The sequence below is a fragment of the Balaenoptera ricei genome, chromosome 14, assembly GCF_028023285.1.
Source record: "Balaenoptera ricei isolate mBalRic1 chromosome 14, mBalRic1.hap2, whole genome shotgun sequence".
Lineage (NCBI taxonomy): Eukaryota > Metazoa > Chordata > Mammalia > Artiodactyla > Balaenopteridae > Balaenoptera > Balaenoptera ricei.
This window is the reverse complement of record NC_082652.1, coordinates 11,757,422-11,783,607: the sequence shown is the minus strand read 5'-3', so window position 1 is coordinate 11,783,607 and position 26,186 is coordinate 11,757,422. Positions and strand designations below refer to the sequence as shown.

Below are 26,186 nucleotides of genomic sequence, written 5' to 3'. Positions count from 1 at the left end.
GTCCTCCATACATGTATTCAATAATTATCAATTCTTCACCTCCTTGAACTTACAGTGATACTTTTCCCATGTATCCATGTGTTCTGGGTACCAAGACCCATACCAACTGTGACTGGGTTACAGACTGTGGGCTGGTAGACTTATAAGACCTTATCAGTCACATGATATGTCCCACCCCATGGGAGGAAAAGAAAGCAATGCCCCGCTTAAAGCATGATATGAACTTCTCCTTGGTTCCAGCCTAGAGCTTGGCTTATGGAAGGTCTGAGATCTAGCCGAAAGATTTTCTAGTTCAGCTCACAGGAAGGGAAGAAACAGAGGAAAGCCATGGCAATGTGGCCCCTCACAGCTGCCCTGTGCGGAAGCACTCAGACAGAGCCTGGGGCCGGAGGCAACAAATTTGTAAGTTTCTTCTCTATTTCCAAATCTATTTTTATGTTTGAGCTGACTTACATTATTAAGATTATGCCTTAACAATATGCCTGTCTTCTCAAACTAGAACTGAAGCTCCTTAAAAGCAGTGGGGGGTCCTATCAGACCCTCTTTTCTATGCCTCACAGATTATTTCCCTGCAGGAAACCTACAAACAACCAAGGTTATTATCATGGATTCTGATATTTTTAAAATAGTGACAATGAGTAGCACTTATTTAGCCCCTGTTATGGGTCAGGCACTGTTTTAAGCACTTGACATATATTAACTCTTCCAACAACACTATGAACTAGGTACCATATGAGCCCCATTATATAGATGAGAAAACCAAAGCTCAGAGAGGGTAATCATCTTGCCTGGGGTCACACAGCCAGGAAGTGGTGAAGTCAGGATGCAAACCAGGACCCTTGGCTCCAGAGCCCATGGTCCCTACTCACCCCATCCCCCAACACCACCATGAACTTTGGGTTGGAAGGAACCCCAACTCTGGTACTTAACTAGTCTGAATGAGTTTGGAAGAGGCACATTCTCTCTTAAAGCCAATTTCCTTGTCTGTAAAATGGAATGTTTGAGGATTAAATAAAACACACCATGTAAAGTGCCAGCATACAATAAGCAATACAAAAAAAAACAAAAATAAGCAATACAATATGTGACAGCTATGATTTGCATTATTATAACAATCATTCGATTGGCAAATCTTTTAACTGAGTAAAAATGTGTCCACACAGCCATGTGTAGAGCTTAATGCGACTACATCAATGATTGATTACCTTTATTCCTGTCTTAGTTCGGTTTCCTCCAAAATCAGGCCCTGAGAGAGATTCTGGGGTGCAAGCAGGATACTTGGGAGGTGGTCCCAGGAGGCATGATGAAGTGAAAAGGTGAGGCAGGGAAGGAAGGAAAGCCCATAGAAGGTGTGTTATTGGGGGGTGGGTCTGAACCACTGTGGGCAACTGGGGTGTGGCCCTTGTGAGGCCCCTCCAAGAGTACACATGTCAGAGTGGCCCCACTGAGGACATATTTACGCACGAACTCTTGTCCCTACTGGGGGCATGGGCTGCCCTGCACTCAAGCAAAACATGCTCCACTGGCCCAAAGAAGCCCCCAGGCAGAGACACAGGTGCCAGAGGCAGGACTTGGTGTGCACAGGGCCTGCCCACCAAAGCTGCATGTAACATCCAGCCCAGGGGGATGCGCTGGGCCTCACCTGCCCCAAGAAGTGGGCAGACACAGCCTCCTCTCACCAGAAGCAAGAGTTCCTACGCAACTTGTTTCTAGTCACAAGGCTAGTCGGCAGTAAAGCTGGGACTCACCTTGGCTCCTTCTAAAACTGAGAGCTACCCAAAAGGAGTGGTTACAAGGGCTCCTAGGAAACTCTCAACTCCTTAAAAAGAAATAACAAGAGACAGAGGCAGGCACTGGGGAAGCAAAATGACTCTACATAGAATCAGAACAAATCTCACTTATAATAAATTCAGTTATTCCTTGTAAATAACAAGAAACCTCAAACAAAATACCTGTTCCCCAAACCACAACACACCTCACCACAATAAGTCAAAATAAAATCAGCACGTTGTCCAGCTACATTTTCACCGTGGAACTTCAGAGCTGCTCTGTCAGTAGGAATGTAGCAATGGATGATTCATAGGTGGTGTTTTCATAAGCCTCTGGGGCAAAAACAGAGAGATGGTCCCACTGATGTTTGGAAGGCCAAACTTACTCTAAATGAGTCTCCCTGGAGTCATCACAGGACTGCAGCCTGAGGGAAAGGGAGAGGTCTCCATGAGGGTAAGAGCCTACTCTTGCTCCAGCCCTGGGGGAGAGGGCCTGTAATCTAGGCCAGAGGGCACAGGTCAAGGGTGAATGGGAAGATGCGGCTGTGAACAGAACTTTCTTATGCAAAGTAATGACAATACTTAACCAAAAAACTGATACGCATAAATTTTACAGCAAATAATTATAAATTATGTTATATATAATACACGTTATATATTATTATATGAATTATAAAAGCCTTTGTTAAAGACCTCACTAATTCAAAATAAGAAATTCAATGTGAATTGGAGGCATTTAAAAATGACAGGATTTGGGGGACATCCCTGGTGGTCCAGTGGTAAATAATCTACCTTACAATGCAGGGGACAGGTTCCATCCCTGGTCAGGGAACTAAGATCCCACATGCCGTGGGACAACTAAGCCCACGCGCCACAACTTCTGAGCTCGCGCACCTCAACTAGAGAGCCTGCGTGCTGCAAACTACAGAGCCCACGCGCTCTGGAACCCACGCACCACAATTACAAAGCCCACGCATCCTGGAGCCCAAGCACCACAACTAGAGAAGAGAAAACCCACATGCCACAACTAGAGAGAAGGTCACATGCAGCAACGAAAGATCCCGCATGCCTCAATGAAGATCCCACGTGCCACAACTAAGACCCGACGCGGCCAAATAAATAATAAATAAATCTTTTTTTAAATAAATAAATTTTTTAAAATGACAGGATTTGGGACTTCCCTGGTGGTCAAGTGGTTGGGATTCCATGCTCCCAATGTGGGGTGGGCGGCGGAGGGCGGGACCCGGGTTCTATCCCTGGTCAGGGAACTGGATCCTGCACGCCGCAACTAAAAGCCTGCATGCCTAACACCTATCATTCTCAAACTCTTCCAAAATATAGCAGAGGGAGGAACACTCCCAAACTCATTCTACGAGGCCACCATCACCCTAATACCAAAACCAAAGATGTCACAAAGAAAGAAAACTATAGGCCAATATCACTGATGAACATAGATGCAAAAATCCTCAACAGAATACTAGCAAACAGAATCCAACAGCACATTAAAAGGATCATACAGCATGATCAAGTGGGGTTTATCCCAGATATGCAAGGATTCTTCAATATATGCAAAACAATCAACACCATATTAACAAATTGAAGGAGAAAAACCATATGATCATCTCAATAGATGCAGAAAAAGCTTTTGACAAAATTCAACACCCATGTATGATAAAAACCCTCCAGAAAGGAGGCATAGAGGGAACTTTCCTCAACATAATAAAGGCCATATATGACAAACCCACAGCCAACATCGTTCTCAATGGTGAAAAACTGAAACCATTTCCACTAAGATCAGGAACAAGACAAGGTTGACCACTCTCACCACTATTATTCAACATAGTTTTGGAAGTTTTAGCCACAGCAATCAGAGAAGAAAAAGAAATAAAAGGAATCCAAGTCGGAAAAGAAGAAGTAAAGCTGTCACTGTTTGCAGATGACATGATACTATACATAGAGAATCCTAAAGATGCCACCAGAAAACTACTAGAGCTAATCAATGAATTTGGTAAAGTAGCAGGATACAAAATTAATGAACAGAAATCTCTTGCATTCCTATACACTAACGATGAAAAATCTGAAAGTGAAATTAAGAAAACACTCCCATTTACCATTGCAACAAAAAGAATAATATATCTAGGAATAAACCTACCTAAGGAGACAAAAGACCTGCATGCAGAAAATTATAAGACACTGATGAAAGAAATTAAAGATGATACAAATAGATGGAGAGATATACCATGTTCTTGGATTGGAAGAATCAACATTGTGAAAATGACTATACTACCCAAAGCAATCTACAGATTCAATGCAATCCCTATCAAACTATCACTGGCATTTTTCACAGAACTAGAACAAAAAAGCTCACAATTTGTATGGAAACACAAAAGACCCCAAATAGCCAAAGCAACCTTGAGAAAGAAAAACGGAGCTGGAGGAATCAGGCTCCCTGACTTCAGACTATACTACAAAGCTACAGTCATCAAGACAGTATGGTACTGGCACAAAAACAGAAATATAGATCAATGGAACAGGATAGAAAGCCCAGAGATAAACCCACGCACATATGGTCACCTTATCTTTGATAAAGGAGGCAAGAATATACAGTGGAGAAAAGACAGCCTCTTCAATAAGTGGTGCTGGGAAAATTGGATAGGTACATGTGGAAGAATGAAATTAGAACACTCCCTAACACCATACACAAAAATAAACTCAAAATGGATTAAAGACCTAAATGTAAGGCCAGACACTATTAAACTCTTAGAGGAAAACATAGGTAGAACACTCCATGACATAAATCACAGCAAGATCCTTTTTGACCCAGCTCCTAGAGAAATGGAAATAAAAACAAAAATAAACAAATGGGACCTAATGAAACTTAAAAGCTTTTGCACAGCAAAGGAAACCATAAATAAGACAAAAAGACAACCCTCAGAATGGGAGAAAATATTTGCAAATGGAGCAACTGACAAAGGATTAATCTCCAAAATTTACAAGCAGCTCATGCAGCTCAATAACAAAAAAACAAACAACCCAATCCAAAAATGGGCAGAAGACCTAAATAGACATTTCTCCAAAGAAGATATACAGATTGCCAACAAACACATGAAAGAATGCTCAACATCATTAATCATTAGAGAAATGCAAATCGAAACTACAATGAGATATCATCTCACACTGGTCAGAATGGCCATCATCAAAAAATCTAGAAACAATAAATGCTGGAGAGGGTGTGGAGAAAAGGGAACCCTCTTGCACTGTTGGTGGGAATGTAAATTGATACAGCCACTATGGAGAACAGTATGGAGGTTCCTTAAAAAACTAAAAATAGAACTACCATATGACCCAGCAATCCCACTACTGGGCATCTACCCTGAGAAAACCATAATTCAAAAAGAGTCATGTACCACAATGTTCATTGCAGTTCTATTTACAATAGCCAGGACATGGAAACAACCTAAGTGTCCATCAACAGATGAATGGATAAAGAAGATGTGGCACATATATACAATGGAATATTACTCAGCCATAAAAAGAAACGAAATTGAGTTATTTGTAGTGAGGTGGATGGACCTAGAGTCTGTCATACAGAGTGAAGTAAGTCAGAAAGAGAAAAACAAATACCATATGCTAACACATATATATGGAATCTAAAAAAAAAGAAAAAAATGCTCATGAAGAACCTAGGGGCAAGACAGGAATAAAGACGCAGACCTAGTAGAGAATGGACTTGAGGATATGGGGAGGGGGAAGGGTAAGCTGGGACAAAGTGAGAGAGTGGCATGGACATATATACACTACCAAACGTAAAACAGATAGTTAGTGGGAAGCAGCCGCATAGCACAGGGAGATCAGCTCAGTGCTTTGTGACCACCTAGAGGGGTGGGATAGGGAGGGTGGGAGGGAGGGAGACACAAGAGGGAAGAGATATAGGGATATATGTATATGTATAACTGATTCACTTTGTTATAAAGCAGAAACTAACACACCATTGTAAAGCAATTATACTCCAATAAAGATGTTAAAAAAAAAAAAAAAAGAGCCTGCATGCCTCAACTAAAAGATCCCGCATGCCGCAACTAAGGATCCCGCGTGCCGCAGCTAAGACCTGGCACAGTCAAATAAATAAATAAAACTTTTTTAATATAAAATAAAAGAAATAAAAATGAAAGGATTTTTCAAGAGAAGCTGTGGGTGAAGGGTGAAGGGTGAACTCAACTTTTTCATCTTCTGAAAGTGGAAATGACCTTGAGTGGACTTTCTAACTCTAATCCTTCGAATCTAAAGGGGCAATGTCAACTCTGTTAATAGACCACACTGCTCGTGGTAGAATTGCCTCTGATGGGTGAATTGTACATAGAATGGGAGTTCTTGGTATGAACTTGAAATACCTGAAAAGGAATCCACAGCCTTGGGGATCCTTGAGTAGCGTGACTGTTAGAACTGGGCATGTCCCCTGCAGGGACCCTAGGAGCTATACTGATGGAGGTTTTACGAGAGCTCTTGTCCCCTAAGCCAGGATGGTTCCCACACCTGCTTAATGTGGACCTCACCACCTTGCACCTGAACGGCCACTTGGAGGTGAGGGCGAGGAAGACCAGCCCCTGGGGACCCACAGAAGAGACGCCTGCTGCTGCCGTGCACCAGCCAGACGCCAAGTGTGATCAGTATTAATTGCGTGTGTCTAAATGCTTAATTAGACCTAAAAGAACCCCGTGTATGAGCCCAGTAGAAGCCTTCCTATTTTAATGAATATGCTGTGATAGAAAACCAACCACCCCACTCTTGCCCTTATAAATATATTAGAGTTTGTCGTAATAATTAGCACAATGATCTGTAGGTGTGTGTCGGTGAGTCTGAGTGTTTGCCCATAATTAGTTTTCTAAAATAAATGAGAAGAGCCCCCTTGAATTCTTATTTACGTAAGGAATCTGTGGGGGAAAGCCTATTCTCATACAAGCTACAAATGGCATAGATATCTCAGATACAGAAATGTGAATTCACTGGAACGAAGAGTCAGAGTGAGGACTGAGTATGGGTTTCATCCAGCTCGTTCTCTTTGCTCCCAGGTCAGCTGAGGTTTGCACACTCTGCCCCGGAAAGCAGAGATATGAACCCAGGAATGTTCTAGATGAGCTTGGAGGAGACAGAAGAATTTCTAAAAGAGATAAGGTATGAAGGCCATAAAGGGAATATTTATATTTATGCAGAACTAATAACGGCAAGTCACATTGGGAAAGCCATACAGTGTGGTTCCAATAAGGAAGGAAGGGAAGTAGACATATTATAGATACACATACAAACACAACATATGTACACAAGGACTTTTATCAACGTATTAAGAGCAGCTCTAGATGTTCTCTATGGCAAGGGGAAGGGGACTTTGACCCTGGATGGCTTACATTTTATACTGCTTTTATTTTCAAAACAAAGCTTATCTGGGAGTCACTTCTGTAATTAAAATTATAATTGGAAATTATGTTTTAAAAGAATTTGCAAAAAAAGGGGGATTTACAATAGAATTCCTTTTTAATACTGAGCTATTCTTGTGCATTTAAAATGTGATTCAGGGCTTCCCTGGTGGCGCAGTGGTTGGGGGTCTGCCTGCCAGTGCAGGGGACACGGGTTCGAGCCCTGGTTTGGGAGGATCCCGCGTGCCGCGGAGCGGCTGGGCCCGTGAGCCACAATTGCTGAGCCTGCGCGTCTGGAGCCTGTGCTCCGCAGGGAGGGGCCACGATAGTGAGAGGACCGCGCGCCGCGATGAAGAGTGGTCCCCGCTTGCCGCTTGCCACAACTAGAGAAGGCCCTCGCACAGAGACGAGGACCCAACACAGCCATAAATAAATAAATAAATAAATAAATACTTTTAAAAAAAAAAATGTGATTCAGTTCACAGAAATCCAGTGTACCCTTTCAGATGCTCTGACAAAAGAGAGCAAGTCATTTGTGTGACGGGTGGACAAATGAGGGAATCAAAAGACAGACAACTCATCACACACTTAAGAATTGTTAGGTTTTTCCTTTTTCCAACACAGTAACCATGGAATCCTGGACTGAAGGCCAAGATGACCAGAGTCCCTGAGATTGCTCCCTCAATTTTTCAAATGGCTGACCGTAAGGAATCAGCGCCAGCTTACCTATGTAAGTGTGTCCACAAAGCCAGAGGGAGAAAAGAGACGGGTAAGAACATTGGGGAGACTTAGTAACCCCCAATGTTTATGCCTAAGTCTATCTATAGGATTATATCCACAGATCTATGTCAGTGTTACCCAGCCTTTTTTCAATGACCCCTTAAAGAAGCTTTTTAGATATTTTTTGCCAATTGTCACCCCCAACTCCCAATGAAATTTTAATACCACAGATATACTGGGTATCTATTTATGTATATGACTCTACGGAGATCCGCAAACTATTATATCAAGGTTTTTTTTCCCCACCTCTCTCCTCTAAAAACCAATTTGTGCCCCGTTAGGGGTGATTTCACCCTTGTGAGAATGCATGTTATGTACATGTGTATAAAACAAAAGGTCCAGCATATACTTTCTACTTTCTTCATCATGTGTCCTGTGTTGTCTCAATTTCCACAACAGTCAGGTATTACTTTTACCAGGGGAAAAAATAGGACTTTTTTCCCTCTGCGTGTGTATGCATACACTTGTATATGTGTGTGTGTGTTTTGGTAGTGCCACAGGAGTAAAATCACACTCATAAATTCGAATGCAAAGCAAAAGAAAAGAAAAAAAGGAAAAGAAGAAAGTAAAAAGGACTTTGAGAATGCATACAAAGCAGGAGAAACGGTTTTGGCCAATACCAACCACAACAGTTCTGACCCAGCTCAACGTACCTGGATTGCAAGGCTACCAGCGATGAGAGACATACTATAGCTAATATAGTCTTGTTTTCCTGCCCTGCTTTTTCTACAAATGCCCATGAAGTACTACTGGGGACAGGACTGAAACCCGAGCAGACCACCTGCTGAACATCACTGTGGGTACACCTGAGAGTGCCAAGAATAAATGGTCTCAAACACAGCCTTCCTCCCGCCCAACACCCATCAGGGTACTGGTGCTGGAAAGCTCACAGGAACCAATGGTTTTGAAAGACTCAGTTCTGTTCAGAAGGACCTGTGACTTCGGAAACCCCACTTCATCCCATTGAGAGGAAATAAAAGTAGGCTTAAAACTGCCAAGTTGGCAACAAAGAACCATCCCCAGCAGGGCTACCAGGGAGAAGGAGAGAAGAAACCAGACATTAAACAGACAACTGAAACCCGAATGAGCCGAGTAATTCTAGAAGTGCCTCTGGCGACATTCCACAGCATAAAAGGCTGACTTCTTAAATCTCCTCACCCTCTCCCCAGTGGGGTTTATTCCCAAATCAAAGCTGTCCCAAGTGGGAAGAACCCCCAGAATTTAAAAAAAAACTATATACAGTTTGACCCTTGAACAACGTGGGTTTGAACTGTGTGGGTCCACTTATACATGAATTTTTTTTTTCAATAAGTCATACATGATCTGTGGTTGGAACTGCAGATATGGAAGGCCAACAATGGGACTTGAGATATGTGGATTTTGGTGTCCTTGGTGGGTCCTGGAACCAATCCCCTGTGGATACCGAGGGATGACTGTATATCTGACACAAGTTTCACAAAACAATACTAACACTTAGCCTCACTACATGCAATGCATTCCAATATAATCTAGTCTAGGACAGTCTATTTCATATTTTTTAATGCTGGTCACAGCCCACTAAAATAAGCTCCTTGAGAAAAGGGAACCCTTGTACACTGTTGGTGGGAATGTAAATTCATGCAGCCACTGTGGAAACAACATGGAGGTTTCTCAAAAAACTAAAAATAAAACTACCATATCACCCAGCAATTCTACTCCTGGGTATATATCCCAAAAAACCAAAAACATGAATTCAAAAAGATACACGCACCCCAATGTTCACAGCAGCATTATCTACAACTGCCCAGATATGGAAGCAACCTAAGTGTCCATCAACAGATGACTGGATGAAGAAGATGTGGTACATATATACAATGGAATACTACTCAACCATAAAAAAGAACATAATTTTGCCATTTGCAGCAACACGGATGGACTTGGAGGGCATTATGCTAAGTGAAATAAGTCAGAGAAAAAACAAATACTGTATGATATCACTTACATGTGGAATGGAATGTAAAAAATACAACAAACTAGTGGATATAACAAAAAAGAAGCAGACTCACAGATACAGAAAACAAACTAGTGGGGGCTTCCCTGGTGGCACAGTGGTTGAGAATCTGCCTGATAATGCAGGGGACACGGGTTTGCGCCCTGGTCTGGGAAGATCCCACATGCCGCGGAGCAACTAGACCCGTGAGCCACAACTACTGAGCCTGCGCATCTGGAGCCTGTGCTCCGCAACAAGAGAGGCCACAATAGTGAGAGGCCCGCGCACCACGATGAAGAGTGGCCCCCGCTTGCCGCAACTAGAGAAAGCCCTAGCACAGAAACGAAGACCCAACATAGCAATCAAGCAATCAATCAATAAATAAATTAAAACTTAAAAAAAAAAAAAAAACTCTACCAGGTGATTTAAAAAAAAAAAAAAAAAAGAAAAGAAAACAAACTAGTGGTCACCAGTGGGGAGAGGGAAGGGGGAGGGGCAACATAGGGGTGCAGCAGTAAGAGGTACAAACTACTAGGTATAAAATAAACTACAAGGATATATTGTACAATATATGGGGCATATAGCTAACATTTTCTAATAACTATAAATGGAGTATAACCGTTAAGAATTGTGAATCATTATATTGTACACCTGTAACTTATATACTATTATACAACAACTATATTTCAATTTAAAAAATAGACCAAAAAAATAAGCTCCTTGACACTGGTCTTGGCAATGATTTTTTGGGTATGACACCAAAAGCAAAGGAAAAATAAATAAGTGGGACTATATCAAACTAAAAAGCTTCTGCATAGCAAAAGAAACAGTCAAAAAATGAAAAGGCAATCTACAGAATGACAGAAAATACTTGCAAACCGTATGTCTGATAAGGGGTTAATAACCAAAATACATCAGGAACTCCTACAACTAACTCAATAGAAAAAAAAAAAAGAAAAAAAAGGATCCAATTAAAACATGGGCAAAAGACCTGAATAAACATTTTTCCAAAGAAGGTTTACAAATTTACAAAAGGCAACATGTATATGAAAAGGTGTTCAGTATCACTAATTATCAGGGAAATACAAATCAAAACCACAATGAGATATCACCTCACACCTGTTGGAATGGCTACCATGTAAAAGACAAGAGATAACAAGCGTAGGTGAGGATGTGGAGAAAAGGGAACCCTTGGGCACTGTTGATAAGAATATAAATTGGGGGCTTCCCTGGTGGCACAGTGGTTGAGAATCTGCCTGCCAATGCAGGGGACACGGGTTCGAGCCCTGGTCTGGGAAGATCCCACATGCCGTGGAGCAACTAGGCCCATGAGCCACAATTACTGAGCCTGCACGTCTGGAGCCTGTGCTCCGCAACAAGAGAGGCCGCAATAGTGAGAGGCCCGCGCATCGCGATGAAGAGTGGCCCCCACTTGCTGCAACTAGAGAAAGCCCTCGCACAGAAACGAAGACCCAACACAGCCATAAATAAATAAAAATTAAAATTAAAAAAAAAAGAATATAAATTGGTGCAGCCACTATGGAAAACAGTATGGCGTTTCCTCAGAAATTTAAAAATGGAACTACCATATGATCCAGCAATCCCACTACTGGGTATATATCCAAAGAGGATGAAATTATCATCTCAAAGAGATATCTGCACCCCCATGTTCATTGCAGCATTGTTCACAATAGCCAAGATAGGGGAGCAACCTAAATGCACATTGATGGATGAATGGATAAAGAAAATACGGCACACACACACACACACACACACACACACACACACACAATGGAATATTATTCAACCACAGAAAAGAAAACATCCTGCCATTTGCAACAACATGGATGGAACTTGAGAGCGTTATGCTAAGGGAAATAAGTCAGACAGAGAAAGAAGAATACTGCGTGGTCTCACTTATATGTGGAATCTAAAAACATTGAATTCATATAAACAGAGAGTAGAATGGTGGTTGCCAGGGACTAGGGGGTGGGAGAAATGGGGAGATGCTGTTCAAAGGGTACAAACTTCCAGTTACAAGGATAGGTTCTGGGGAATCTAACGTACAATATGTTGACTGTTTAACAATATTATATTGTTAGCATTTGAAAGTTGCTAAGAGAGCAAATCTTAACTGTTCTCACCACAAAAAAAAGGTAATTATGCGAGGTGATGGATGTGCTAACTAACCTTATTGTGGTAATCATTTCATAATATGTGTGTGTACTAAGTCATCACATTGCACACCTTGAACTTACACGGTGTTATTTGTCAATTACATCTCAATAATGCTGGGGCAAAAAACAAACAGGCAAAGGGCAGCCTGCCTCACTTCGCCCCCAGCTTGTAGATTAAAAGATCATGTGTCTGTCAAGCCAGGTTCTGCCTTCTGGTCAAATTCCACCTCACTCTGTGATCAACACAGCGATGAGAGAGGGAGATGCACAGTCTGGGGAAACCATGGCCAGCAGACACCAAATGTCCCTCCCACCTTCCACAGCGGCAACCTGCATTCCTAGCCTTCCTGCAACCCCTCCCCACGTCCTCATCCTGAGGTCTCAGCAGCCAGTCTCTCTGGCCCTCACAAAACCATGAAAATAAGGACTTCCCTGGTGGCGCAGTGGTTGAGAATCCGCCTGCTAATGCAGGGGACATGGGTTCGAGCTCTGGTCCAGGAAGATCCCACATGTCGCGGAGCAACTAAGCCCATGTGCCACAACTACTGAGCCCGCGCTCTAGAGCCCATGAGCCACAGCTACTGAGCCCACGCGCCACAACTACTGAAGCCTGCGTGCCTAGAGCCTGTGCTCCGCAACTAGAGAAGCCACCGCAATGAGAAGCCCGCGCACCACAACGAAGAGTAGGCCCCGCTCGCCGCAACTAGAGAAAGCCTGCGCGCAGCAACAAAGACCCAACGCAGCCAAAATAAGTAAGTAAAATATAAATAAATTTATATTAAAAAAACCCATAAAAATCAAGCCCAACTCCAATCAGAAAAGCATCAACCCTCTGTTAACTCTCTGATGTCCCAAATATGTCTGGTAAAGTGGTATGTTTCCAATACAGATTTCACACAGAAGCTTGAGTAACCTTCGTAAAATCAGATCTGATCATGTCTTCCACTTAAATCACTTTAAGGCCTTAGAAGGGAGAATCACTGCCTACACCAGGGCTTCTGCCAGGGCATACTACAGCCAGTGGGCCAAATGCAGCCAGGCGCCTGTTTTTATAAGTAAAGTTTTATTGGAACATCATCACGGCCGCTTATTCAGCTATTGTCTGTGGCTGCTTTTGCTACGATGGCAGAGATGCCACAGACCACCTGACCCGCGAAGCCTAAAACATTTACTATCTGGCCCTTTACAGAAAAAGTGTGCCCATGCCTGGCTTTCCTGTCTCTTTCTTTATCATTGTTGTAAAATATATATAAAATTACCATTTTAAACATTTTTAAGGGTACAATTCAGTGGCATTAAGTACATTCACATTGTGTGCCACCATGGCCACCATCCATCTCCAGAACTTTTCCACTTCCCAAACTGAAACTCTACCCAGTAAACACTAACTCCTCATTCCCCTCCTCCAGCCCCTGGCAACCTCTATTCTACTTGCTCTCTCTGTGAATTTGCCTATTCTAGGCACTGCACATCAGTTCAATCATACCATAGTTGTCCTTTTGTGTCTGGCTTTTAGTTCACTTAGCATAACGTTTTCAAGGTTCATCCATGTTGTAGTAGGTGTCAGAATTTCATTCCTTTTTATGGCTGAATAATATTTCATTGTACGGATGGACCACACTGTGTTCACCCCTTCATCTGCTGATGGACACTCGGGTTGTTTCACCTTTTGGCTGTTGTGAACAGTGCTGCCACCTGCCTAACCCAGGAGTCTCTTCTTGCATCACCTGCCTGCTCCCTAAGCCACAGAGGCCTTCCGTCAGTTCCTCCAATGGGTCATGTTCCCTCCTGGAACACCTCCCACCCCTTCCACCATCTTAATCCCTAATTAGCCTTCAGTCCAAACAGTTCTTCTAGAAGCCACGCCGACCAAACCCTCCCCAATCCCCCAACTCACCTCCCTGCCAGTGCAAACTCAATCAGCTCCACAAGCTCTGACAGCATCCTGCACTTTCTTCTGATAGCCTGTAACACTGTTCGTAAATACTGGACATAAGATTATAACACCTATGTGTGGTTACTGGATTAGAGCAGTCTTCACGAGGCCGAGGGCTATGTCTTTTTCCTTTCCATTGTACCCCCGCCAACTAGCCCAGAGTCTGGAACACACCACATTTCATCAGTTCTAAGATGCACACAGGATGTACCTCACGATCAACGTCTTAGATTCACCCGCATACGGTAGTGAGAGCTCACGAAACACCGGCTAAATCGTTGAAATGGAAATGCAGTGAACCGTTCCCCAGTGCTTCCCCCAACTCAGAGCTCCCAGAACCGGGGTCCACGCCTCTCACACACGACAGTTCCCAAATTTAGACTCTTCCCCATGTCTCCTCATAGGATTATCCATAACCATTTTATCTTCTATGCCTCAGATGCAATTTTGTTAAAGGTAAATATTTAAAATGTGCTACTCACTTCTGTGACCCTGTTTAGCATTTCTTCCATTTTTAATACACTGAGACCTCAAAAACCTGCAAGGGACCCAGGTCACAGCCAGCCTCTGAGCGGCCCTGGAGGGAGCTGCCCCATTTCTCTCATTAGCCGGCATATAGCCACAGACACCGTGTCGCCCTCTGCTGGCAGCAAGTCCCACCCACCCCACCCCCAAGCCAGAGCCAGGCACAGCCCATGTCAACTTTCAGGATTTTTATCCCCTCGGTGCCTGTGGCCCCACCTGCAGCTTCTGCGGGACGACCTTTGCCCTGACAGTCCACTTATCCGCTCCCCGAGCCCCCTCCCACCCCCAGCAGACCTGGGCATGTATCTCAGGTATAAACACAGAGCAAGTCCCAGGCACAGGGTCAGTCAGAGCAGCACCATCCAGCAGCGCAGCCACTTGACACAGGTGGCCATTCCACACCTGGAAGGTGGCCGGTACGAACTGAGATGAGCCACTGGTGTGAAATACCCTCCAGATTTCAAAGACTCAGTGTGGAGAAAAGAATGCAAAGTATTTCTGTAATAATACTTTACACTCATTCTATGCTGAAATGATCATGTTTTACTATATTGGGTTAAATGACATACCATAAAAGTTAATATCACTTGTTTCTTTTTACTCTTTTAAAGCAGCTACTAGAAAACGTAAGGTCGTGTATGCAGCTGGCGTCCTATTTCTAGGGGCGGCACTAGGATAGACTCTGCAGGGACTGGCAATTTTTCCTGTAAAGGGCCAGACGGTAAAGACTTTGGCTTTTCGGGCCACACTCAGCTCGGCCGTCGTAGCAGGAACGCACCCACAGACAAAACAGAACGGAATGAATCTGGATGCGTTGCAATAAATTCAGATTTGGCTCCTGGGCTATAGTTTTCCGACCCCTACTTTACAGCATTAATAGTATTAAAAGGGGTCGTTTCTGGGAAATTCCGGACCAGCCATTAGGGAAAATCCACCTTTCATCCAACTGGAGGAGGGAAATACAAGTAGATTTGCAGCTTCCCTGACCGGGAGGCTCAGCTGCCCCCGGGAACCCACCAGATGCACTCACTTGGGCGTGTGGGCCTCGTCTACGCGGTGACCCAGCTGGAACTCGTGGGACTTGCTCCGATGCAGGGCCGTGAACCCCGGTATCAGGTGGATCAGCTTCCGGGAGGAGGGCGGCGGGGTCCCCGGGGGCTTCAGCTTGTTCTTCCTCCTCACGGGTGGCGTGCCGGGCGGGGTCACGGTGGTGACGATGTTGGGGGTGCGCGGCGGGGTGCGGACCGTGTGCCGCTGCCGGGGCGACGGAGGCAGGGACCGGTGGCCCGACTCCAGTGGCAGGGGCGGGCACAGGCCCGGGTAGGCGTCCACCGTGAGCCTGTCCACGTGGGTGTACACGGGGGCCCCCGGGCTGGGGCTGGCGTGACAGTAGTGCTGGACGCACTTGGACGGGACCCTGGGGCTCTGGGAGAGGTGGGTGCGGATCCACGGGGTCGGCTCCGGGGGGCACACGGGGTTGTTCTCCTTCCCTGTCTCCGTGGTGGGCCACTGGATGGTCCAGTCTTGTTTGGAAAGGTTGCCTCCTGAGTTGGGACAAAGGAGCAGAGACGACAGATGAGCCATGAGAAAGCGGGTGAACTACACTGTAGGCACATTACCGTAGACGCGCATTACACCGTATACACCGTGCACTGCGCGTGTGCTGATTACAGCGTGCTCTGTACGCACATTTACATAAACTATGCACGGTATGCTATGTGCACATTTACATACATTATGCACGGTAGGCTGTATGCATATTTACATAAATTATGCACGATATGCCGTATGCATATTTACATAAATTCAACCACACCCATTTGGCCCCTCGAAAAAGAATGAAACCCTTCAGTTGACCGTCTCACCATAATCCCCATTCAACAGCCTTGCCCTCCACTGTCCAGGGTTGGGGAGCCCACAGCTCCAATGTCCAAGGAAAGAGCGTGGCAGGTGTGGGGAGAGGGGAGGAGGATGGTAAGGACAAGAGCATAGAGGTAGGAAGGAGATTTTCTTGTCTTACAACAGTTTATTAGAAAAAATGGAGCACTAAAAAAAAAATCCTACTGTCTGAATGCAACTTGAGGTTTTCAGCCCTGAAATAAGCTAAGTCAGAAAATAAAACTAAATCCTGTTTTGCTGTGTTAAGAGTGCAAATACGTATTTGGTCTACACATACAGACTCTCAGGCTACAACGTGCAGTCCTACATCCTCTACACTAAGAGATGTAAAAACGTAAGGGTCAAATACTGAGACCAAACATTCAGGCTCCAAAACCATCTAAGTCAGGGCAGGCACTTTCCTGGGTCCCTTTTCCGGTGTCTTCTCGAAGGCAATATATGGTGACAATGGGGAAACTGGCTCAGGAGGCTGAAGGGACAGGTGAGGGCAGACCTCCAGGCCCATGTGGATTTTATACCAAGTTCAACAGGAGGCCATTGAGGGTTTTGATCTAAAGTCCATTTCTCTAGTTAGCATCTCTCACCATACAAAGATATCACAGTATTATTGACTATATTCCCCACGCTGTAACTAGACTTATCGTGGTGATCGTTTTGTAATATATAGAAATTTCAAATCACTATGCTGTATACCAGGAAGTAACAGAGTGTTGTAGGTCAATTATATTTCAAAAGACAAACAAACTTATAGAAAAAGAGATCAGATTTGTCATTACCAGAGACAGGGGGTGCTGAGGAGGGAAACTGGATGAAGGCAGGCAAAAGATACAAACTTCCAATTATAAGATAAATAAGTACTAGGGATGTGCTGTACCCCATGATTAATATAATTAATACTGCCATTTGTTACACAGGGAAGTGGTTAGGAGAGTAAATCCTAAGAGTTCTCATCACAAGGAAAAAAATAGTTCTATTTCTTCTTCTTTTCTTTTGTATCTATATGAGATGATGGACGTTCACTAAACCTGTTGTGGTCATCACTTCATCATGTATGTAAGTCAAATCGTTATGCAGACACCTTAAACATACACAGTGCTGTATGTCAATTATTTCTCAACAAAACGGGAAGATAGAGAGAGAGAGAGAGAGGTAATAGATGATAGATAGACAGATAGATAATAGATGATAGATAGATAGATAAAATTTAACTAATCCCAAAAAATCTAATGAAGTTCATTTCTCAAAGACACTGAGGCTGCTGCTTGGACAAGGAGAACCCAGTTAAAGGGTATCACAGGGCTCCCGGTGAGAGAGGATGCTGGCTTCCACTTGGGTGGTGGCAGCACAGATGGAGAGAAGTCAGCATGTGTCAAGAGAGGACCACGGGGCTTCCCTGGTGGCACAGTGGTTAAGAATCCACCTGCCAATGCAGGGGACACGGGTTCGAGCCCTGGTCCGGGAAGATCCCACATGCCGCGGAGCAACGAAGCCCGTGTGCCACACCTACTGAGCCTGCGTGCTAGAGCCTGCGAGCCACAACTACTGAGCCTCCGCTCTAGAGCCCATGCTCCGCAGCAAGAGAAGCCACCGCAATGAGAAGCCCGCGCACCACAACGAAGAGTAACCCCCGCTCGCTGCAACTAGAGAAAGCCCGTGTGCAGCAACGAAGACCCAACGCAGCCAAAAATAAATAAATAAATAAATTTATTTTAAAAAAGAGAGAGAGAGAGAGAGGATCACGTGGCAGGACCTGGCAGAAGGCAGTCAAGTGGGCCCTCCCATCACAGGCCAAGTTGAAATAAATTCCAACTCGTGGCCGACTGGCAATAACAATAATAATTACTATAAGGACCATAACAAGAGCTAATTTATAGAGCATTTGACAGTTTACAAAGTGCTTTCATGAACACTGACTCACTGCCCCTTTTTTAATTAAAAACAACTCATTTTGTTCTTACATATTCATTATAGAAAAACTGGAAAATCCGGATAAGGAAAAAGGCAATGTTGCTCTACAGCCTAGCCATCCTGCCTGTTAACGCTTGGCTGTGGAGCCTGCCAGCTGGTTTGCTGTGCTTTTTTTTTTTTTTAAGAAACGCCATAAGATCTCATTTAATGGTTTGTCATCTGCTTTCTTCATTTGGTATATTGAGACTGTTCCACATCTTACTTAATTTTCATAAATCTGTGTGCAAAGGGCCATTTTGATCTCTACTTTGTAGATAAGGAAATGTATGTGCAGAGATGAAGATGTTTCCAAGGTTACAGCAGAGATGGGAGCTGGCTGCTGAGATTCAAACCCAGGATCTTGGCCAACTCAACAACGAGGGCACAGGGCCTCTGGGACTGTGGGACCTGCATTCACCAAAGACCCTGGACCATTATAATCAGCAAAATGGGAGCAGGAGCTGGAGCAAGGGCTATTTCTGGCAAGAGACTCCTTTTTCCTTCCTCCCAGACTTTGCCAGAACATTCTACCAAAATCACCATCACTATGGTGTGTCGATTCTCAAATATTTACACATACACATTAGCCCAGGGACTAAGAGAGCCAGCTCTGGAGTCAGATGACTTGGCCCTAATTCTGGCTCTCCTACTTCCTGGCTGTGTGACCTTGGACACTCATCAAACTTCTCTGAGTCTTAGCTTTATCAGCAGTGAAACGGGACAATAGTAGACCTGCTCCGGGGGAATATTATGAGGATCAAATGCAATAACACAAGCAGTGTGCTGAGCCCAGCACCTGGCACACAGCAGGCCCTCCATAAATGTTAGCTGCTTGTACTGTAATTCTCAACACCATGGTGATACGTTGCTACCTCCCGTTTAAAGCGTATGCGCCGGTGCTGAGAGCTGAACACAGCACCAGGTGACGTCACCTCCCTGTGTACCTCTCGGAAGGTGATGCTCGGAGAGGCTGAACAGCTCTGAGAGCTGGGGGCAGACAGAGAATCAAGCCCAGATCAGCTTGACTCACCCGGCAAGCTCTGGGTTGATGTCTTTGCTCAGGAAGTACAAACACATTGCCAAATGAGCCTAAGTAAAACATGTGTAAGAAAGTAAATCTATTTTTTTAAGTTTTCTTAATCACATACCGCACTCCAAGGCCACAGGGAAGTACTTTGGGCATTATCGCTAGAGCTCATGCTCCCCTGAGTGAAGTGAAAAGAATATGCAACTGCGACTCAGAGAGATCCAGCTTAGAACTCTGGTTCCACTGCTGATCAGCTCTGTGATCTTGGGCCAGTTACTTGACCTCTCTGAGACTCTGGGGGTTTGTAAAATGAGAATGAATAATCATGGCTCCCTTGGAGGGTGCAGTGAGGATTAAACTCATTCATTCATTCATTCACCCAAGTATATTTCACAAATATTTGCACTCTTCTCGTATACCAGGCACTGTTCTAGGCACCGGGATACAGCAATGAACAAAAGAGACGAAAGTTCCTGTCTTCACAGAGCTCATGTTCTTGGTAAGGAAACAGAGAAGAAAAGGGGATGAACAAAAAAGTAACATTACATTACTTATAAGATGTCATATATAATATAATGCCTATAATATGTCAGTGATAATAAATGCTATGGAGGAAAAGAAAGCTGGACGTGGGTACCAAAAAAGAGTATTGGGGCTACTTCAATCAGAAAAGGATGCGGACATGACAGTGGGCATTTGAGCAAATATCAGAGTGAAGCAAGGAGCAAGTTAATGAGATAAAATGAGTCGAGCTGTCAGCACAGAGCCTGGACCACACGATGATGCAGACAAATGGGCGGGTGCTTGAGGATGAGTGAGACATCTATTCGGGATGCCTGGGACTCATCTCGTCTGCTCCCCAGGCATTCGCTATACCAGCCCCTGGGGTCGGGCGTCTGTCTCCCCTGTCCTCGAGATGCTCACAGTCTAGTGGGAAGATCAACAATGAAATAAGCACTCACTGCAATTGCACTCCCAGGTATAGACCCAAAGGAATTGAAAGCAGCACTCAAATGTTTGTATGTGAATGTTCACAGCAATGCTAGTCACAACAGCCAAAAGGTAGAAACAACCCAAATGCCCATCGACTGACAAATGGATAAAGTAAATGTGGTGTGTCCATACAACGGAATATGATTCCACCATCAAAAAGAATGAACTACTGATACAGGCTACAATTTGGATGAACCTCAAAAACACGATGTCAAGTGGAATTAGCCAAACATGAAATGTCACATAGTGTATGATTCCATTTATATGAAATGCCCAGAATAGGCAAATCCATAAAGACAGAAATCAGATTAGTGGTTGCCAGGGGCTGGGGTGGGGGGAAGAAGGAATGGGGAGCAACTGCTTAATGGGTACAGAGTTTCCTTTTCGGGTGATAAAAATGTTTTGGAACTTGATAGAGGTGATGGTTGCACAACGTTGTGAATGCACTAAATGCTGTGGAATCGTTCACTTTTAAATGGTTAATTGTATGTTCTGTGAGTTTCACCTCGATTAAATAAATGTAAGTACTCACAATGTGGAACCGGGAATCCAATGTTAGAGAAAGTGCAGGTGAGCGAGAGCAGAGGGGAGGAAGCCAGCTTTCTGGGGAGGGGTGGGGAAAGGCATCCCGGAGGAGAGGACACCTCAGCCCAGATCTTGAGGATGAAGGAGAACATCCTAGGAAAGGGGCAGAGTGGAGGGTGTAGGAGGAAGGATGCGGACAGAGGGAACAGCAGGGCCGAGGGCCAGGAGACGGCAGAACGTGGCAAGTCTGGAGAACTGCAAGCAGTTCAGTGTGGCTGGAGATATTCCGGAGGAGGAAGACATCCAAGCTGAGGCTGGAAAGAAGGGCAAAGGTGGACCGTCCAGGGATTTGCTCTGCCAAGTGGAAGGGGATGGTGACTGATCCCCTGCAATGGCCTCCTGCAGAGCTCCTGGAAACCTGACACAGCCCAGGGCTCAAGGCCACCAAACCCAGTAATAAGCAAGGGGGAAGCTCTGGTCTACCATCATGCAGCTGTAAGCTCCAGGCCTGGACCCCAGCCCCAGAGTCATGCCCCAGGAGGGGCTGGCACCCCCACAACCATAAATGATGATGGCATGGAGGCCAAGTTCCTGCTTGGCCATACTGTTATATCCACGAGGCTTGGGTCCCAAACCCCTGCTTATGCCAAGGGAAGGGCTGGCTCTCCCAGCGGGAAAATGCTGAGAAGCGGGTTAGGGCTGGAGGGCAAGGTTCTTTCCATCATATCACTGTTACACCCCAGCCCCTGTTCATACCAGCGGACGTGCTGGCGCACCCCTGATCCTGTGGCTTACAAACCAGAGCCCAAGGGATGGGGTCCATTTGCCACGGGCTCCTGCTAGCCCTAACCCCCAGTGCCGGTGAATGTGACCTTATTTGCAGATAGGGTCTCTGCAGACGTAATCAAGTTAAGATGAGGGAAGAGTGGATTAGGGCGTACCCTAAACCCAACGACTGGTGTCCTTAAGAGGAAAGGACACACAGAGGAGGAGGCCATGTGAAGACAGAGGCAGAGATTGCAGTGACGCAGCTACAAGCCAAGGACCGCCCCCAGCCACCAGAAGCTGGGAGAGAGGGGCATGGGACAGATTCTCCCCTACAGCCTTCTCCTTGATTCTTCTCCACCAGCACCTTGATTTTAGACTTCAAGACCCCCAGAACTGGGAGAGAATACATTTCTGCTGTTTCAAGCCATCTAGTTTGTGGTGGTTTTGTTACAGCAGATCAAGGAGACTAACAGAGCCTTCAACCAGGAGTCAATGACATTTACTGAATACAGACTGCGGAGTTATGATAGAAAAGTTAGCATTTGGAGGGCCCTGCCAGGCCCAGTTAGGGGATTCAGTGCTTGTCTTACCCGCCCTGTAAGGTAGGTGTTATTGATCTGTTTTATAAATGAGTTCTATAACGTCCCATAGTTGGTATTAACCTTCACCTTCACGCTTCCCCTTTATCACACGTCATCTGAAGATGAGCTGGGACCTACTGCCCCCCACAGTCTACAGTTCCTCCAAACACACACACACACACACACACACACAGAACTCCATGAGATTCAAGGAAGCACTGAGTTGGTCCCAAGGATCGCTGTCCTAAAGTTTCAAAGTCTGAGAGATAAAAAGAGAGGAAGAAAAGCTTTACTCTTTCCAAATTCCCTTCTCCATCAAATTCTCTTCTCCTTCACCCTTACATTTAAAAATCAGAAGTTTGGGGATGCAGAAGCAAAAAGCCTCATTTCATTAACCAAACTGCCAGCCGCTCAACTAACAGGGATTCAACTTCTCTCTGCCGACGCTTCAGAAGTGTTTCACTGATGGGTTATATTACATCAACTCTTCCCCTCTCTCTTTTGATCCTCTTTTTAATAAAGTCTGAGGCAAGAGGGTAATTTTTCATTTTAAATAGGGAAGGTGTGGCACCAAGGTGCTCTGGGGGTTATTAATCGTAGCCCTTGCTATCTTGTCATCTGTTTCTGGAAAATCATTTTATTTCAAGTCTTGAATGGGGTGGGGAGAAGGGAATAGGTTTTAAGAAATGAAAGGTCTGAGGATTGATTAAAGACATTTCAAGGTGCAGGGATTTTTCTTTTGACATTCTCTGATAAGCGACCAAGAGAAATAAAAGCCATTCTCAAGGGAGAAAGTGATTTCAGAAAGTCTAGGCAAGTGTCTGACTTCTTTGTCCCTTCCCATTAATATTTTATAAACAGGCAAACGTGTGGCTTGGACTTTGTCTGAATTTCAGTGCCAGCATCAGAATGCATATATGCTACTATTCCAGAATCACCCCTGCTTGTAACTTTTGTGAATATTTCAAAATGCTTGTTAGTTTAATCCTCACAACTTTCCGGCAAGAAACAGAACTTTTAGATGCTGGCTGAAAATATTTCACTGGAGTCATTGGCAAAGCAAAAAAATAGTAACAATAACAATTATTATTAACACTAACAAGAGTTACTGTTTACTGAGCACTTACTATGCACCAGAGAGTATTCTAAGTATTTTATATGCATTACTTCACATTATCCTCACAAGACCCTTTGGAGAAAATTCTGTTACTGTCTTCATGTTACAGTGGAGGAAACGGAGGATCATCTGAGAGACGGAGTGGCCCAAGGTCACACAGCTGATAAGTGGTACAGTGGGGTTTCCAATACAGGTCTGTACCCCTCACCATCCCGATTTTTCTAGGAGCCTCCCAATGCTCTCAGGAAGTGGAGACCCAGCCAGAAAGCCCTTGAAAGGCTGAACCATTTTACACAGACCTTTCGGATCAGCATTGAGGGCAATGCCATCTGCCCCTTCAAAAAAAAGTCAAATATGATACTCACTATAGACACAATCCCTGAAAGAGTGAAACCTGAAATCCAGGACAAATTTTCAAGTTTCTGGTTTGTAGTACTTGCAAAAAGAAGCAAATAAGGACAAATGAAAAACACACCATTGCCAAAGCAATTCAACAGTGGCAAGAATCTTAATCTAAGACCGCATTAATGAGCTTGGCATCCGGCCTAACTGTGGGTCCCGCTGGGCACTGTCTCCACCCCAGGACGTCCCCAAGCTGGACCAAACAAATGCACTGACCCCAGTCTGTGCAGGTCATCTGGGAGATGGGCCAGGGCAGGGAGCTTGGGCTCTGACCCAGTAATGCTTCCTAGGTCCTGCCCTACAAGGCTTTTGGGATTTTATTATCCACCAGGAGATCTAGCCAGATTAACCTTTGGTCACGAACTTTAGGGTAGCTTTTCTGTTCTAACAAAGCTCCTTTTTTTTAAAAGAAAATTGTATTGAGGTGAAATTCACATCAACCATTTTTAAGTGCAGAATTCAGTGACATTTAGTACATTGACAATGTTGTCTCTATCAATTCTAAAAAATTTCCATCACTCCCCCAAAAAAATCCCATACCTACTAAACAGTCACTCCCTACCTCACCCCCTTCTCTCAGCCTCTGGTAACCACTAATCTGTTTTCTGTCTCTATGGATTTACCTATTCTGGATGTTTCGTACAAATAGAATCATACAATAAGTGATCTTTTGTAACTGGCTTCTCTCACTTTGTATCATGTTTTCAAGGCTCATTCACGTTGTAGCCTGTATCAGAATCTCATTCCTCTTTATGGTGGAATAACATTCCATGATATGGGTAGAACACATTTTGTTCATCTATTCATAAGTTGATGGACATAAGCGTTGTTTCCACTTTTTGGCTATTGTGAGCAGCACTGCTATGATAATTTGCATACGAGTATTTCTTTGAACAACTGTTTTCAATTCTTTGGGGCATATACCTAGGAGTGGAATTGCTGGGTCACCTGGTAATTCTGTTTAACCTTCTGAGAAACCGCCAAACTGTTTTCCACAGTGGCTGCACCATTTTATATTCCCACCAACAATATACTAGGGTCTGATTTCTCCCAATCTTAGCCAACTCTTGTTATTTCTATTTATTTATTTACTATTAATATTATTATTGCCATCCTAATGAGTGTTTAACAGAGCACTTTTTTAATAGTACTATTTTTTAATTAATTTATTTATTTGTATTTGGGGGGGCCACGCCCTGCAGCTTGCGGGATCTTAGTTCCCCAACCAGGGATCGAACTCGCACTCTCACCAGTGAAAGCACGGAGTCTTAACCACTGGACTGCCAGGGAAGTCCCAACAAAGCACTTTCAATCACGGCCATAGCTAACGTTCACTGAGGGCTTACTTTACACCCCACTGCTGCCCCGCCATCTCTCATCCTGATGCCTTATTTCGTTTATTTCTCACGACAACCCTGTGGGGCTGGTGAGGAAATTAAGGCTTTGGAAAATTAAAACACTTGCCCGAGGCCAAGCTCCAAACCCTGGTGTTCTGACCACAGATCACATTCTCTTGGCAGCTATATGTAGCACATCTGAATTAATCCTCATAGCCATGCAGGGTGACATGTATTACCAGCCCCATCTTTCAGATGGAAAGACTGAGCCCCACAGAGCAGCAGGGACCTTCCCTAGGTCCACCCACGTAGAAGGTGCCAGGTCCATCCAACTCCAAACCCCATGTTCTTTTCCCTCCACTGTATATTCTTTTACAATATTTAGTGTTTTAATTGTTAAGTACAATTAAAATTGTGACTGGGATGCAGCCAATCTCCAGAATAAAGAGAGCAACCGCCACCATCTGTTGGACAGTTTAAACTGAAAGAAAGCCCTTCCTGGTTAGTAACACGGTTAGAATCTGCATGGAGAAAACTGCAATAAAACACCTCCCAGAGGATCTGGTGGAGAGAATGTCTGATAGGGCAGCAAGCCCTGCAGGTACTGACTGGCTCTGGCACTGTACCCTGCAGTCGCCTTGGAACCGTGGTTCTGAACCCCGGTGCCCGGCAGCATCACACGGCAGCTCTGAACAGCCTAATAGGAACGGAGAGCAGAGTGGATGGCGCAGTGCACTGCACTCTAGGATTCCTGGGTTCCAAGCTTCCCGCAGAGCTGAGTGCCCGTCACCATGCTCTGTTCATCGCCTCCACCCTGCTACCCACTCTCTCTCCTCCTCCTCCTCCTCCTGTTTCACTTTCCTCACACCCCTTACCACTCAGTGGAATTATTCTTTTATATCATCTGTTCTCATTATTCACCACCGTTATATTCTATAATATAAAGTCACTGTGAACACTGAATTAGCCAATATTGAACCATGGCTCCTAGTGGAAATACAAGGTTAGGTTCCTAGGACCCTC

General features: G+C 44.5%; 1 protein-coding gene across 8 annotated transcripts in view; it reads right to left on the bottom strand.

Annotated features, from left to right (window-relative positions):
* Positions 1 to 26,186, bottom strand: part of KSR2 (kinase suppressor of ras 2) — a 430,186-nt gene that overhangs the window by 236,885 nt on the left and 167,115 nt on the right. For all 8 annotated transcript variants that reach the window (XM_059893620.1, XM_059893622.1, XM_059893618.1 and 5 more), the window contains one exon: positions 15,598 to 16,111. In XM_059893620.1, the coding sequence (XP_059749603.1) occupies positions 15,598 to 16,111 (514 nt within the window). The remainder of the gene's footprint in view (positions 1 to 15,597; positions 16,112 to 26,186) is intronic.